The sequence below is a fragment of the Rissa tridactyla genome, chromosome 3 (genome assembly GCF_028500815.1).
Source record: "Rissa tridactyla isolate bRisTri1 chromosome 3, bRisTri1.patW.cur.20221130, whole genome shotgun sequence".
Classification (NCBI taxonomy): domain Eukaryota; kingdom Metazoa; phylum Chordata; class Aves; order Charadriiformes; family Laridae; genus Rissa; species Rissa tridactyla.
In genome coordinates this window covers 37105625-37122039 of record NC_071468.1, presented here as the reverse complement: position 1 = coordinate 37122039, position 16415 = coordinate 37105625, and the positions used below count along the sequence as shown (strand labels likewise).

The 16415-nt window shown below is 38.5% G+C and overlaps 1 protein-coding gene across 2 annotated transcripts in view; it reads left to right on the top strand.

Moving 5' to 3' along the window:
• The window catches only part of CRIM1 (cysteine rich transmembrane BMP regulator 1), a 194356-nt gene that overhangs the window by 118740 nt on the left and 59201 nt on the right, over positions 1-16415 (top strand). For both annotated transcript variants that reach the window (XM_054194091.1, XM_054194090.1), the window contains 2 exons: positions 7073-7255; positions 12309-12506. In XM_054194091.1, the coding sequence (XP_054050066.1) occupies positions 7073-7255; positions 12309-12506 (381 nt within the window). The remainder of the gene's footprint in view (positions 1-7072; positions 7256-12308; positions 12507-16415) is intronic.

Here is a 16415-nt window from a genome sequence, read left to right as displayed (position 1 = left end):
GACAAAGAAAAAAAAATTATTACAGAGAGCTGATGCTTCTAATAGTTCTGTGTGACTTTTTAATCACCATGAATCTATGCAGAGATCAGAGTATTTTGCATAAAACTGTTATACTAACTGGAGACATAAAATTGTGCTTTTTAAAACACTGCTGTGGTTAAAGGAATTCATCAATACAATTAATGCACAAGTATTACTGTTGTCAGATTGTAGTTCTTGTCCCAAAGGTCAGTCAATTCAAAATGTCAATTTTAAGGCACATATTGATTCCTTCATTTTGAAGGAAAGCATCTTTGTAAATAAAATCATTCCGTAACGCTGCTTGTTGCATATGGGAATTCAGAGATTAGTATAGTGGTGTTCAGTAGTGAAGTTTTCAGGTACGAGCTACATCCATAGTTAAATGTGCTTGTTCCTGAAATGTGGGAGGTAGATACAGAGAAAATAAGGTAACATGGGAAATCTATAGCAAATCATTTAATCTTAATATATGAAAACAGGTTTTGCCTATTGTGTGGTTCCAGTGCATTGTAACAGAGTGCACCTCTCAGTGAGAGTGTGTGTTGCTTTGTTTAAAGGTACATTATTCCAATTGCCGTGAACTTTCCCTACTTGAATTTATCTGAAATCTGATTTCCATCTAGAGAATACTAGATAGTATATGATACAAATTTGGGGAAAATTGAGCAAGACATTCCCAAAATCCTGCACTTCTCAGAAGTTAATTCAAGGCTGCTTCTGATCCACCCAAAATGTATTACTCACCAGGATTTTTGTCTGGTAATCCTGGTGTGCTGCCTTTTCTCATGGGAGAGCTTGTAAGGGAAAAAAAAATGATTCAGCATGAAATTGCAAGCATCAACAAGTGAATCTAAAGAGACTGAAAGCTGCACGTGCAGCAAGAATGGAAGTGTTTGGAAACAGGAGGGTATCCAAACTTGCCTGTTTTCTAATGAGGTATTGATGCATGGGTCTCTTGAATGTGAGTTGTGCTAAAGCACATACAGGCTGTGAGCTGGGCCTTAGAAATTTGAGAGAGCAATTACCAGGCATCCTGCGGCTGCTTCCTTCTGTCAGACAGAGCTTCCACTTCTCAGTAAGCTTACTTGAATACAATTGCTACTTCAAAAGGGTCTCTGATTGCTTTATGAAAAATGGTACATGGCATGTGTGAGGGTGGTCCTAGTGAGCGTGTCCATGTGGTCCAAGATCGAGGGGACCAGGCTGCTTGCTGCCACAGTCACGTATGAGCTGTGATTTGAGCCTCCAGCCTTGCCAGGAGCGGCTCTGGAGCCCCACTTCGCATCCCTTTCCCCCAGAGGTGAGGTGTGGGCTTTCATTGCCCTGTCCATTGAAAATGGGACCACCTGATGCATGCATGAAAATAACTAGCGTTGATCCGGAGAGAAAAGATGACAACTTCCCCTGGGACTTAAGGCTGTGACCCTTTCTATAGTGCTGTTTCAGGCTGTACTGATGATCACATGGTGGTCTCTAAGTGATCTCCTAAATCATCAAGCTCATTCACTTGACATGACACACAACCTGTGGTGTGTAACTGCTTCTGTATTTATTTTTTTTTTTTGCCTCATTTGAGAAGATACCACTGACATAAAAGAGGAATTTCTCTTTTCTCTGTGCCTCCTGGCTTTCTTCACGCTTGCATCTCTGTGCAGTGGTACTGCATTGTAGGAGAGATTAAAATCCCTCTTTAATCACATTTTGTGTCACCTATTGATGCACTTACTCCTCACAGCAATTGTGGTTCCATTATTAAGCTCATGGTGTGGAAAAGGATAAAGGTGATACCAGTATTTCTGAAGCGAAAAAAAGAATCACCCGTTTCTAAAGGGAGCGTCAGTGAGTACTAAAGGGATTTGATGGGGAAGATCTTCGCTAAAGAAGGAAGAATGGAGTCCAAATGAAACACCCCACTACAGACACTGCCTAATTAGTATGGAGTTCCCATTATTTGTTGCAGTAATCCTGACAGGATTTATATTGCACTTTCATTAAACTTATTTTCCGTATGCTTTTACGAAATAAGGATTTGCCCAAGGTAACAGAATCTGTCCCAGAGCAGAGAACTGAACATAGTCCTGATCCTAATTACACATTACTGTGTATTTCTCTCTGGGCATCCAAAACCACGGGATTTTGTGGTGGACTTTAAATAGACACCTGCTTATAAGTAACAAGATGCAAAATGCAGCTTGCAAGCAGCAAAAGATAACAAACTGTTTGATAAGTAATAAAAGGAAGATTAATGTTAAAGGAAGGTAATCTGGTGCCAAAAAGGTAGAGAGATTTATGGTTGTGAGGTTGGGTTTTGTTTTCTGGGCTTGCTTGGTTTTACTTTCAGTCAGAATGTTTGAACAGTATTTGAAAATCATGGCTAATCACCAGCAACAGCACCATGAGAATTTGGTCTGGTACAGTGAAAAAACAGGTCAGTCTGCCAAACCAAGTCAAATGGTTTAGATCCTCAAATTGGGAACTGTATCTGAAACAATACAAGTTGTTACCGGTTACATTTAAAAAAGGAGGGAAAAGGAAAATGCAGAAAAGTGAAGGCCAGTCAGCCCAAAATTCCTATAAATGAAATAGAAATAAATAAAATGTAAATACATAAAAGAGGAGGGGTAGCAATTGTCAGGACCACAGATGGATGTGAAACCAAACTCAAAGCTTTTGCAGTGGCTCACTATGAGTGGGAGGGTTGATCAATGGGTAGTAGAGACTGAGTTTTTAAATAACATAAGGACAAAGTCTAGCTCACTTCTTTATTCATATCAGTTAATGAAAAGCAAGATGCTAGATAGATTCTGTGGAACTGATGGTATGTCATATATCCATATATATGGTGGTTTTAAAGACAAGATTAAGCCAGGGATGTATCGGGTAGACCTGATTCTATTGGGGGATCTTTCCCTGCTCTTTTCCATGACGCAGCCTCCACCCGATACGGTGACTTGGAAATGAGTCTTCTGCCTCTATGGGGAACACCTCACAGTCTTGTCTACTGTGTGTAAAAAAGATTATATGTATATCAACCTACACAAGAGCTGTCTTCTGAAGCTGCCTAACGATTACTGGAATGGGACCTGCTGCTGAGGTGGACAGAAGATGTTAGGACTGTTGTGGAAAGCAATGTGTACAGGTTGTGCCAGCTGGACATAAAACTGGTTTCTAATGTGATGATATGGACTTTCTCTGCTAGAAACCTTACTACAAAAATTTGATTGTTTCCATTTTGTTTTAAAGGTGAATTGCTGAATTTGATTTTCCTCAGCATCCTACGTATCTTTTAATGTCTTTTACAGACTGCAGGTGCCACAAAGTAATGCTTCTTTCCTTTAAGCTGTGCAAATACATATAAATAACTGTATAAACACGTGCATAAATAATTGCATTGATTTTCAAATAATAGTTGCAAGTTTATTTTAATTCTGATTTCTCTGTTTCTGGATGACCTTTTTAGAAGACGCAGGACCAAAGGACTTTCAGAAATTTTCTGGAATTATGTTGATAGAGAATACACTGCACTAAGCAGTACAACCTGAATAAGAACGCAAATTTTATTTTTCTTCCTACCTAGCTTGTGTTTATACATTTGCAAGGAAACAAAAGCATACAGTGTGTTGTCCTTTACCATTGTTATGGGCTAATTCCAATGAAATTTATCCTTCTCTTTTCTTCAACTCCCTATCAGTGCAGCTTTTGAAAAACGGAAAGCTTTTCAGTATTTTGTTTGTACGGACTCAAGATTCAAGTTTATCAGTTTCCTTCCCTTTCATTTAATCAAAAGTTCACAGCGCTTGCTGCAGTTCCTTCCAGAGTCTGGTACAAATATTTCTGTATGCTGAAGGAACATCCAAAGTGCTGGAATCACAAACCTTTTAATCCTTTTAAACAACAGAAAATTGTTTTGAATCTTGCTTCCGCTTCAGAAGGACTGGAATTTCTGGTACTACAAAAGAAATTGCCCAAACTTGCCTACAGACAGCTGATGCCTGAAGCATCTCATGCGCTCGACATAACTGTGTGCAGAATTGCTGCCTTGCAAGGGATGGAGTGCCAAACGTGCATGTTTTTCTGAGCTGTTTTGTCACTCTAATCAAAGAAAACCACAAGTATTGGGAAACTACAGAAATCTCAGTAACAGACGTTTTAATTTGGGCTAGTTCAGCCAATAGAACTGTATTTTATCAGATTTAAAACTGTAAGGTAAAATACCTTAGAAGACTGATTTGGTAAAACGGATTGTGTCTGTTCTCAGTTCAGATTGGAGATAAGGTCTTGAGAAATAATCATGGTTTGTGTCTGTGTAGCGTGAGACTGTGTGGCTCGCTGCAATGCTGACTTTTAGGGCTCTCGCTCCCAGAACAAAAAGGCTGTGGCTGTGAGGTCTGTAGAGCTAAACTTGTACCAGAGCATTTAACTCTGTGGCAGGAACGTTAATGCCAAATCAAGTCCAGTCTCTTAGTCATGCTTTAGATTATATAGGAGCAGAGATGTGACCTGGCTTTCCACAGCTGGTATAAACTCGGTGTTGTTCTGGGTACCGTCCGCTCTGCCCTGGCTCATTTCGCAGATGGGCAGATGTATGTCTGTGCCGGGTCTGGATCAGTCTCGTATTACTGGGTTATCTGATGGCTGGCAGACACTGAATGTTCCCGAATCCACGGCCTGAGTGTCTGTCTCGTGCCCACTGTTTCGTTGTGGTAGTCTACATCAGAAAAGGCATTTGGGGTTTTGGAAGTGTTTGAGTGCTTTGTGCTATGAAGTTCAGTCAATTTAAATTACTTTGTCATGCAGAGAAGCTTTGATACTTGGAGAATTGTACCTGTAGTATTCTCCTCATTGGTAGAATAATTAATTCACGATTACCGGCCTTTAGGCAAAGATGCATTTATTTAATATTAGCTTTATGTTCTTTGACTCCTTTGTGGCTGCCATAAAGTAGATCAGTAAGGCAATAAAATTAGCACTTTTCTTAAAAAAAAAAAAAAAGAGAGAGAAAGAACTGAGAGAATCTTCCAGCATATCGTGGTGGAAGAAATGCATCATTACAGTTCCATGGTGTGGTGCTCAGTCTTTCATTAGGCTTCCACTTTATGAGTGTCTAAAGCTAGAGTTCTTTGTTTAGTGCTTGTTTTGGCTTGACTGAGTCTTAAGACTGCAGTCTTACATATGGTTCTAACAAAAGTAACCCTTGTCTCATAGCTCGATGTATAGGCTTAGGTCAATAGTTTAGTATGAATGTATACACTCCCATAAATTTGGATGGTAAAAATACACGTACAGTGAAATTCTATGGTCGTTTTCAATGTAGGAATAAAACATACCACTTCCTTTCAGGATTTACAGTTACTTGCTTGGTCTTGTTTGGACATTTTGAAAATGAATGATAATTCATGGAAGATGATGTTTCTACTTCTAACTAGGCAGGAATTCAGATCTACTGTTTGAGGAGGAGAAAAAAAAAATCAGTAAAAATCTGGAAAGCTGCAATCAAAGCAGTAAAGTCAGAAGCAAATGGATTAAAGGCCTTTAGAATTGTGTTGGCACTTTTTCCTTTTTGAGAAGATTTTTAAACTAACAGCTTGAGCTACATAAACTTGAAATATTTCTCAAGTGTTTGTTTATGTGAATTGCTTTCTAATGAGGTCATAGCTGTTTTCCCGGACACAGTGGTATTTCCTTCTCTTACTCTTTTTTTTTTTTTTAATGCTGCTTTCTACATTATGCCTTGAAGACAGAACAGGCATATAAAAATCAAACATTGCTCAGGATACTTCCAAGTTTCAGCTCTAATGCTTTACACTCGTATTAAATGACTCAAGGCTGGATGGAGTTCAATATAAGCGTTTGGGAAAAGAAATACTAGAGTCCCTGAAATGCTCTAGATTTTTAAAGAAAACCTGTATCGTTGTCAAGAGTAACTCAGATGAAAAGTTTTTAGCCCCCAAAAGTAAGAGGATTGGGGTAGGTGTTCTGTGTGTGCCAGTTAGGCTGGTTGAATAGATTACGCTCTGCTGGCAATAGGTGGTGGAAGCAGAGGAAGGTTGCTATGTGTGGGGTAACTGCAAGGTCAAAAGTCCTAAGGACACCTTATGATGTATTCATGATGTGTGGATCTGCTTCATAATCTGGAACTAAACCTCTTTGGTATTAAAAAAAAAAAAAATAAATAATAATAAACAGGTGGTTAAATCTGCAAACTGTTCCGTTGTTTTAATTAGCATGTTTGGGGTTTTTTTAATTTTAACAAAGTAAATAGGCAGTGCCCTTCCCAAAATACTTAAGAATTTTCAGAGACTTTTAGTTTCCCACGAAGTTTGGATTTAATTATATGTTAGGGCTGTGCTGTAGATGGAGGCATACAAGAAATAGTCTTTTTGTGTTTTTGAAACACTGAAGTGATCACAAAAATACTTATTACAATTGAGGTTATTTTCAGGGGGCAGGGGAGGAGGGATGTGTAGATGTGAGCTGACTAGTACAGCTCCAGGTTGCTTGAACTGAGAAGTATTCAATTCTGCACAGCAGATCATGCAGTCACAAAATATGTTTGTTTGGGGTTATTTTTAACATGTCGCTATGGATTGGACAGCTTTGGTGCAATTTATCCACCTGTATAGAGTCCTGCAGAAAGGAACATTACACTTAAGAGACATCAGAAACTGTCATCTTAAAATAGAAAAATCTGTTTCTTCATTTGAAATTTCAAGTAGCTTCTGGCTCATGCAAAATGAGAAATATTTAACACCTATGAAGACATACAGATGCCTTTATTCTTCAGTATTTTAATTTTAAAACGGAGACTTTCAATTGTAAATAATTGTTCTGAAAGTAATTTTGAATAGCGTTTTATTTTTTCCATTGTTGAAAGACAATAAAATATACCATGTTCTAAAAAAGAAAATTGTATTCGAGTTTAAAAAATGAAAGAAAAATCAACTGTCTCTTTTATATCTGTTTTTGTCAGTAGCAACATGAGTTTAACTATTTTCCATTTATCAATATCTATAAAATACATTATTAATTTATTTTTTTCTCCTTCTTTCAGAAGTGAAGCCAACTTGCATATTTAACAGCATGGAATATTATGATGGAGACATGTTTCGAATGGATGCTTGTCGTTTTTGTCGATGCCAAGGTGGAGTCTCCATTTGTTTCTCTGCCCAATGTGGTGAGCTACACTGTGACAGGTACTACGTGCCAGAAGGAGAGTGCTGCCCAGTGTGTGAAGGTACAGTATCTTTTTAATCCTGTTTGCTTATAAATTCCATAGCTCTTTCATTTGCCTTGTCAATGCAAGTGAGCAAACAAGTGCTTTATTTTTTTTTTCTTCTGAAGTTTTCAGATTCCTCTTTAATTCAGTTTATTTCTACATTTTTGCTCTGAGTGTGCTGTCTTGTTCTTTGCAGTGCTTCTCTGACGTTGACACTCTGCCCTTTTCATATAGAGCTGTTTGGGTTTCCTTTGCCTTCTGCACCAGAACTTCCTTAGACGTGGTCAAGTGTGCAGTACTTTTTGGGGGTCTCCTTCCCAAAGGACACAAGAAGCTGTTCCTAATTTCTGCATCAGGTATTTAGACAGGCTTCTCCAAAGCAGCAGTGGTGGCCCTAAGACACGTTTCCATTGCTTTGCAGCCTGCTTCTTCCAGTCTTGTTCTGTTCAGCTAGAGCAACGTGTACGTCTCTTCTCTACAATTATAGCAAAGAAATGAGGCAGACTTCAGTGTTTTTCTCTTCTCTTTTGCCCTGTTGACAGCGTTCTCCTCTGCTTGTTAAGCCTGCAGCTCTCCTAAGAAGGGTTCGTTGGTAAATTCCACATTGACCCTCTTGCTTACACTAGAAAATATTTGATGCGTCTTCTGCCAGAATACATCCAGGATTTCAGTGGAGGGTGGTGGGGCTGCCGCTCTATGCTTGGGTCTTGCCCCAGTAGGGCTCAGTTTATGGCCACAACATAGGCCATGGCCTGTGAGGCGCTCCTGGTCCCTGTATTTAACTGTGAACTTAGGAATGACTTCTCAATAAGCTGGAAATCTCAACTCCCCTAAGAGGGGAGGAACATAATTATTACTGTCACTTTCAGACACTTTGTAGTGTACTTAGTTTCAGTATTCCTGTAGTTCCTTGCAGGAGCAAATAAGCCAAAAGATCCGCTATAGTTGTGCTTCATTCCAAACAGAGAATTATGAAAGTAAAAACCTTGTAAAAATGAGTCTAAAAGAGGCAGCTGTAAGAGTTGGACCTTCTCAATCAGCACAGGATCTAGAGAAAAATAATGTTTTGGCAGCATGTTTTGTTACAAACTATTGAAAGCTTCTTCAGAGATGTAAAAAAACAAAATCTGGATAATGAAATATCAGTGTGGGTAAGGTAGAAACTAGGAAGTAATTCTTTAAAAAGTATTTGTATTTTTATATATTTTAGTGTATCAGTTCATATCAGATAGGTTGATACCTGGAGTTCACATGTAGAGAAGTTGAAATACAAATGCTGTAGGCTTAAGTATTCGGAAGAGATACCAGTCTGTGTTTGGCATGAGTTTAAGATCTGGTCTAGGCATTCACTATTGAATACAGTTGGAGACAGAATGCTGGACTTCCTGATCGTTCCTGGTACAGTTGTGCCTATACATTTAAGAGCCTTCAAGCCGGGGGGGGGGGGGGAAGATTCAGTGCTATACTATCACTTAATGACAGACTGAAAAAGTTTAGAGAAGACATGTCTGATGTGGTGAAAACCTTCCTGAGAAAGTGCAGATCCACTCCTGAAGAAACTGTTGTATGAGCTGCTGACTTTATATAAATATGTGAAATCCGTTGGGTTTTTCTGTAATTACTGTTTTTCACATATGTAAGTATTCTGAGATTTGGCATTATGAAATCATTATGACAATGTATATAGATACACAGACAGTGTATCTATATATCTGCTTTAGCTGGGCTCTCTAGATCAACTATGTCATGTGGATGCTGATTTTCTATATTGGACTAACAGTTCTAGATATGTCCTTCATCCTCTTTGGTGATTTAAATACTCACCTATGTTATGATTTATCAATACATTTTTCTGCCATATCATCATACAGTGTTAAAAGATTAATTTTCTGGTTTTGCAACCTTTGAATCAGACTATCAAGAAAACCTGTTAACATTTCACTTTGAGTTTCATGAGTTGGCGTGTATTAGGCCTGCAATTGAACTGTCTTCTTAAGACAGGTCCTTAGTAGCTATAATATAATGGATAATGACTTATAATTGAGTGCAATCTTTTTTTTTTTTTCAAGTAATGGCTGTGATTTAATTTCTGCTCAGCTGACTGAGATACCAAGTTACAGGCTCCTTTAACAAATCATCTGGCACTGTTTGATTGGCTTGTTTTCTGTTGCATGCTTTTCTGATAGGGTTTGTAGCACTAAATCATGCAAGCAGGTCGAGGGAGGTGATTCTCTCTCTTTACTCTGCTCTTGTGAGACCCCACCTGGAGTACTGCGTCCAGCTCTGGAGCACTCAGCACAGAAAAGATACGGACCTGTTGGAGCGCGTCCAGAGGAGGCCACAAAAATGCTCAGAGGGCTGGAGCACCTCTGCTGTGAGGACAGGCTGAGAGAGTTGGGGTTGTTCAGCCTGAAGAAGAGAAGGCTCCGGGGAGACCTTATTGTGGCCTTCCAGTACTTAAAGGGGGCTTATAAGAAAGATGGGAACAAACTTTTTAGCAGGGCCTGTTGTGATAGGACAAGGAGCAATGGTTTTAAACTAAGAGAGAGTAAATTTAGACTAGACATAAGGAAGAAATTTTTTACAATGAGGGTGGTGAAACACTGGCACGGGTTGCCAAGAGAGGTGGTAGGTGCCCCCTCCCTGGAAACATCCAAGGTCAGGTCGGATGGGGCTCTGAGCAACCTGATCTAGTTGAAGATGTCCCTGCTCATTGCTGGGGGGTTGGACTTAGATGACCTTTAAAGGTCCCTTCCCAACCCAAACTATTCTATGGCTCTATGATCAAGAAAGTCTGATTTCTCACTTCTGAATGATTGGATAGCAAAATATACGTTGTTTATTTTCCTGGTTCCTTTAAACATTTAAAAAGAAAAAAGAAAGCTTTGATCCCTCTCTAAATAACTTGGGTTATGTTAAGTGACACCTAACTTGACGAGGTAAGTCTTTTAAATGGGCAGAATGTGTAGTTAACAGACTGTCTTTTCGTGCTTTTCTAGTTGGTGAAGAGGTAGCATTTTTTTTGATCTATTCTCTTTCTTTGATTATTTTATGGCTGGTTTTCAAGGTGGTTATTTTTTTCCTGCTAATGTTTTCTTGATGCTAGAAATATAAAGAAATATAGTGCTTTCTTTTTTTGCAATAATTTTAAAATGGCAAATGGTAAATTTTCTGTGTATTGTGTAGTACAGGCACAAGCCCTTCTTCCCTTAGCTCCAGGAGGAATTCTATCTCAAAGTCCTGTAGGATTCCTCAGCATCAGGAAACATAATTTGCTGGGCTCAATTTGTAGCTTTAAATACTACTGACCTTTTAAGGGAACTTTGTGCTTTGACTCACATAAAAGACTATTGCAAATAACACGAGTCTTGTATGGCTTTTCTGTGCTTTCTCTATATTCCTGTGTCAATCAGAATCCCATACGTGAGTTGAATGATAAAACTCACTTCATTTGTTTGTATATGATTTGATTTTTAGCTAGGTCAAGATGGTTAATTACAGATGGAAGGTAATCCTAAAACATAAGAGGTGCAAAGTTAAGAGACGGGGAAACATCTTAATTTTTAAATGTCTTATTTTCCCAAACACCTGTTTTTTATGTTGACTTAACCCATTTTTCTAAAATTGGGACTGTCACTAGAATTCAGGATGGGAGTGAATGCCAAGTAGAGGTAGAAGGAAGTGTGCAGTTTTGCGCCAAGTGTCCAGAGTTTGATGCTGTCATAAAATGATAAAATGTCTTAAAATAAGACAAACAGCTATTAGCACGGCTACTGGCTTTACCTTCACTTAACATCGATTGCCTTCCTTCCAAAGGGGGTTGATGAAACTTTAGAGAAATATTCTCCAAGTTTCATTGAGCCTTTTTTTTTTTTTCCTTTTGATAGGACATCTCTTTTCTCCCAAATACTTCAACCTAACACTTTCTGAAAATTGATTAATGGGTAAATGACTTGTGTTTATGATGTCTGCTATCTGATGCCTGCTAAAAACAATGCTTTTAGTTGTATTTAGTATTTTCAATATATTGAATTTGCTTTAATATGAATTTGTGTTATTCCTTGCTTTGAAAACTTGATGTGATTATTGTACATTCTCAGATATTTAATTTTTGAGTCTAACAGTTATTTTTATTAGTCACCATGATAAGTTGCACACATTCATGTAATGCATATATTTTTACTATTAATATCAGTGTCGCTTGTCACATTTCTTAAGATTAAAACATGTTCTTTCTGAAGGGTAAAAGCTGCTTTTATTTCAAGTCATGAATTAACATTTACGGAGTCGCATTTATTTATTTGCATGAAACACGAGGAGAAGTCTTATGTAAAGTACATCCTCCGAAATTCTGTTACTTAAATACCTGAGTCTTAATTAAATTGCCAGCAGATAAATGGGCCTTGTAGCTTTTAGAGGGAAAAAGCTCCAACTGAAATGAAATAGAAAACTAAGCCAGATAATCTGTCAAGGAAAACTAGTATATCTCCAAAACTGTGATGAGATGTAGCTTAAGGCAGACTCCTTGTTCCAGCAGGAAACATGCCAGAGGTTGCATCTATAAAATAGTGGAGCGATGCTGACAGGAGTCATTCCAGCAGTTCATGGAGGTGTTTTCAGTTCCCCTCAGAATTTCTTAGGCTGGTACAAAAATTGAATCAATAGATCTAAGATCCATTTTGTTTTGAAGAACAAAATCAGAAAATCAAAAAATTAAGCCTCCTAAAAAACATAACCCAGCCATTTGTAGATATATTTTCCATTCTAGATCTGCTTGTTGCATACAAAATTTGAGTTGAAAGAGTTAAAAATTTCTGAATTTATGAATGTTCAGTATATGTTGACTTAACTTTTTCAACAGTGAATTTCAATATTGAAATATCTAAGTTGTTACCTGTCTTATTTTATCACTGTATATCACAATGTGGTTCTTTTAATGTTTGATAGTGGCTGCACTTAACCGTTTTGTGGTAATGTAAAATAGCACATTGCAGTTTTATTTGTATATAAAGTTTAAGCGTAAAAGGGAAGAGAAAAACTTCTTGTTCACTTGCAATTCCTCTCATTTCAGACCCAGTTTATCCAGTAAATAACCCTGCTGGCTGCTATGCCAATGGTCAGATCCAAGCCCATGGTGACCGCTGGCGAGAGGATGACTGTACTTTCTGCCAGTGCATCAATGGAGATCCGCACTGTGTCGCGACAGCCTGCGGGCAGAGCTGTCTGAATCCTGTGAAAGTCCCTGGGGAGTGCTGCCCCGTGTGCGAAGGTAAGCTCTCTATGTCTGGTATTGTGCTTCGGTCTGTCATGTGTGCTTCTTTGGAGTCCTCAGCACAAGAAGGACATGGACCTGTTGGAATGGGTCCAGAGGAGGGCCACAAAGATGATCTGAGGGCTGGAGCACCTCTGCTATGAAGACAGGCTGAGAGAGCTGGAGTTGTTCAGCCTGGAGAAGAGAAGACTCTGGGGAGACCTTATAGCCCCTTCCAGTACCTAAAGGGGGCCTACAGGAGAGGTGGGGAGGGACTCTATCAGGGAGTGTAGCAGTAGGACAAGGGGTAATGGTTTTAAACTGAAAAAAGGGGAGACTTAGATTAGATATGAGGAAGAAATTCTTTACTGTGAGGGTGGTGAGGCACTGGAACAGGTTGCCCAGAGAAGTTGTGGATGCCCCTTCCCTGGAAGTGTTCAAGGCCAGGCTGGATGGGGCTTTGAGCAGCCTGATCTAGTGGGAGGTGTCCCTGCCCAGGGCAGGGTGGTTGGAACTAGATAATCTTTAAGATCCCTTCCAACCCAAACCACTCTGTGATTCTTACTTGGTAAGTCCTGGTTTACTTGAAAATTTTGCAGGATTGAAGTAGCTGGTACAGCATTGCCTGTGACTGAGTAAACTAGTTGGGGGTGGGGGGAAGCATGGTTTAGCCACACCTGTATGCCCGATACTCTTTTTGTCCAAAAGAGATCATATAGGATCAGCATTGTTAAATTCTACTCCTGGTTATGCTTAAAGCTTATTAATAGAAGTTAGAAGATCAAGATGTTCCTTGGCTGGTATTATTGATAATTGGATTAATCCTAGTTTCTTATTAATCGGTTTCATATAGTTACAACTAAAAATCTCTTTGTGCAATATAGTTGGATATTGGAAGAAATTATCATATGAATAAAAGATTATTTCAGTGAAACTTACAAAGAATTATGGGAGATAGATTAATTTTTAGAGTTTAAAATGCATTTTTCATTACCTTGTAGAAATACATGTATCTTGTATAACTGACTGAAATTCTAACTTAACTATAGGGTAAATGCTTGTTCAGCCTGGCAATGGAAATGTGAAGGCTTGCAAACTGATACGTTTTTAAAAAAAAGGTTTTAAAAAAATTATATATAATATATAAATAAATAAAATATATGTATCGTCAGAGTTGCTTTTTATGGAGTAGTTGTTCATCATGAAAAATATCAGATTGCTAAGTTTAGAAATGGTAAATCTAGACCTGTCTTCAGAGCTATCTTCACAGTGTACAAACGCTTGTGGGTGCTCAGTGAGCTACCACTTACATATTTCCTGTTCCACCTCCATAGAATGAAAACAATGTTGTGTAAGTGCCCGTGTCTCGGGGGCCCTTCTTGAGTTGCAGTATCCATCCAAGTTCACTGGGATACTTGCTTTTTAGGGTAAATCTAAGGAGCATAAAGATTTCTTACAGGTGCTCTTTCATTCCAAAATTCTCATCACAAGGAATGAAGAAGGTTTCTGATAACATATAAAAGCTGCCAGTGAATTGTAGTGAGTTGTTACTTGCACTGGATTAATTTTACGATGAGGAAGCAGGTTGACTGCTTTTAAACCCCAGTGATCCACTCACGACGGATATCGCAGAGTATGTGCTGATACACCTCGTTATTTAGTGCGTATGTGAGCAAGCTTGGGAACGTAGCACAGGGAGAAAGAAGTTGATGGAAGTATTTTCAATATGCTGAGGGTTTTTTCCGCAATGAGAGAAAGGTAGACAAATGTCTATGTTTTCCTGTTTTAGGTTGGAGAAGACTGATGAGAGATAATTGGATTAAATGCTTATCTATATCAGGCTGAGATAATTATGATGAACTGTGGGAAGCAAACACAGGACAGAGAGTTGGCTTCCATCATTCATTACTAAAGGTCGCAACATAGCCAAGCTGGTCCTTCATTAACGTACCACATTAATGCCTCTACAGTGCTTTCAGGACGCAAGTTAGCTCATCTGGACTAGGTTAGGTAATTCTGTGCTATAACATGTTTATACTCTTAGAAGCTGAAGTAGCTAGCAGCTGCTAAAGTCCATAGAAGTTGTTTTTCTTGATGTTGGGGGGGTAGGAGGGGCTTAAATTATACTTGCGATACAAATTGTCAAACAGATCAAGACTGACATGATAGTGTGGAATCAATATTTAAATGAGATTCTTGTGTCATCTTAATTATTTTCTCAGAAAATATTCTGACTTGTTATTTTGTCATGTTAGCTGTTGTATGATGTGCACTTAACTGTAGTCATCTGGTTTTGAGTGTATCATCTGGAGGAGAGTAATAACCGAATAGTATTTTGGACAACTTCCTAAATTTTAAGCTTAAAAGCATCACATATGACTTGGTGTTTATTTGATAATACATACGGCCAAGAAAACAATCAAGGGGTAATGAAATTACGTAAATGATGGAGATAACAATTAGTCGAAGTAGTTTTAGTTCATGCTAGGAGGGGATTTGAGCATGCCCAGGTACCAGTGGTCAGAGGATACCTGAAAACACACTTGAATTCTCTCTTCTTTCTTCCCTTCCCTCCCCCACATCAAACAAAACCAAAGAAAACAGATGATTATACTCTGTAATGCCAAACTGTTTAATTTCAGGAATTTAGATTTGGGAATATTTCAAGGATCAAAAATCTGGTGAGTTAAAATACAGCAGTGAGCTCAGATGCTAGAACACAAGGTATAAAAAATATAGTTTGCAAGAAGCAGCATTGGATGACTTTATGAAAAATTGCTTCAGCATCTGAGGCTTAACAACTTATCTTGCAATAATAATAAATCAAAAAATCACTGAGAAATTAACAAATCAAGAGTACTAGCAAACTTCTTGAAGTTATGTTTTAGGGCATCAAACAAGCTCAAGGCTGTTAAGCCTTTTGGTCAGCAATCTGCATAAAAGTATTTACCTGTATTAGACATCAATACCACGTTGGAAATTTGTTAATTGCAGAGACTTTTGTGTCTTTCTGGATCTGTTAAATTTTTTCTTTGAAAGCTTGCATTAAGAAAGTCCCAGAACATCATGAAAAAATAATAATGTTAGATGCTGGCTGTCTCCGTACTGTGTATTTTTAACTTATTTTTTCAAAAATTAAATGTTTGAGCTGATGGCAGCAGGGACTTGTGCATTAACCATAGACTTATGGCCTACCTCCAAGGTCAGATAGCATCGTGTGTCTTGAGACTTAAATCTGAGATTAATAGCATTTCTAGTTGGAGTCTGATGCATGGGTAGAAAAAAGTACTGTCTACCTTCTTTGCAGTACAGCCATTGCTTGCTAACCCATTAGCCAAGGGGCCACTTTGTTCTCTGTTTTTTTCCTTGTGGTAGAACTGAACTGGGGTAGTAAGTACGCTGGGGGAAGACAGGCCTTAAAAGCATTGCTTTCTCTGCAAATCTTACTGTCCTGAATTTGATTTTATATTTTTAATGATAACGTGGTCTTATCTGAAATGCTGTTTTGTTTCTGTCATCGTCCAGCCAGCTGACATCTCTGTTCCCTTAACCAGGTAGGCTGCATTGCATGGGTCAGTGCTCCTTCTCCTTTTTAATCAGCTTCTTACTCGTTTTCCCCAAGGGTCGTTTCTGTTGATGAGGTTCTGCTCCCATGATTCACTGCGTCATCAGTGATCTGCAGGGGTGGTGGAATCAGGGGAGAAGAAAGTCCTCGCTGGAAAGTTGTCTGACAAATCAATCCCTTGATTTTCATGTTACTAATGAAAAAAAAAATGTGCAGTATGTTTAGTGAAGATTTACAAGCAATAAAATACATTCCAGGCACAGTTTTTCCTAAGAGGAATTAAAAACCTTCAGCATCAGCTGTATGATGCTTTTCTGCATACTGCCCCATTAAATCTCCCGATCTGTAGCTTAACCTTAATT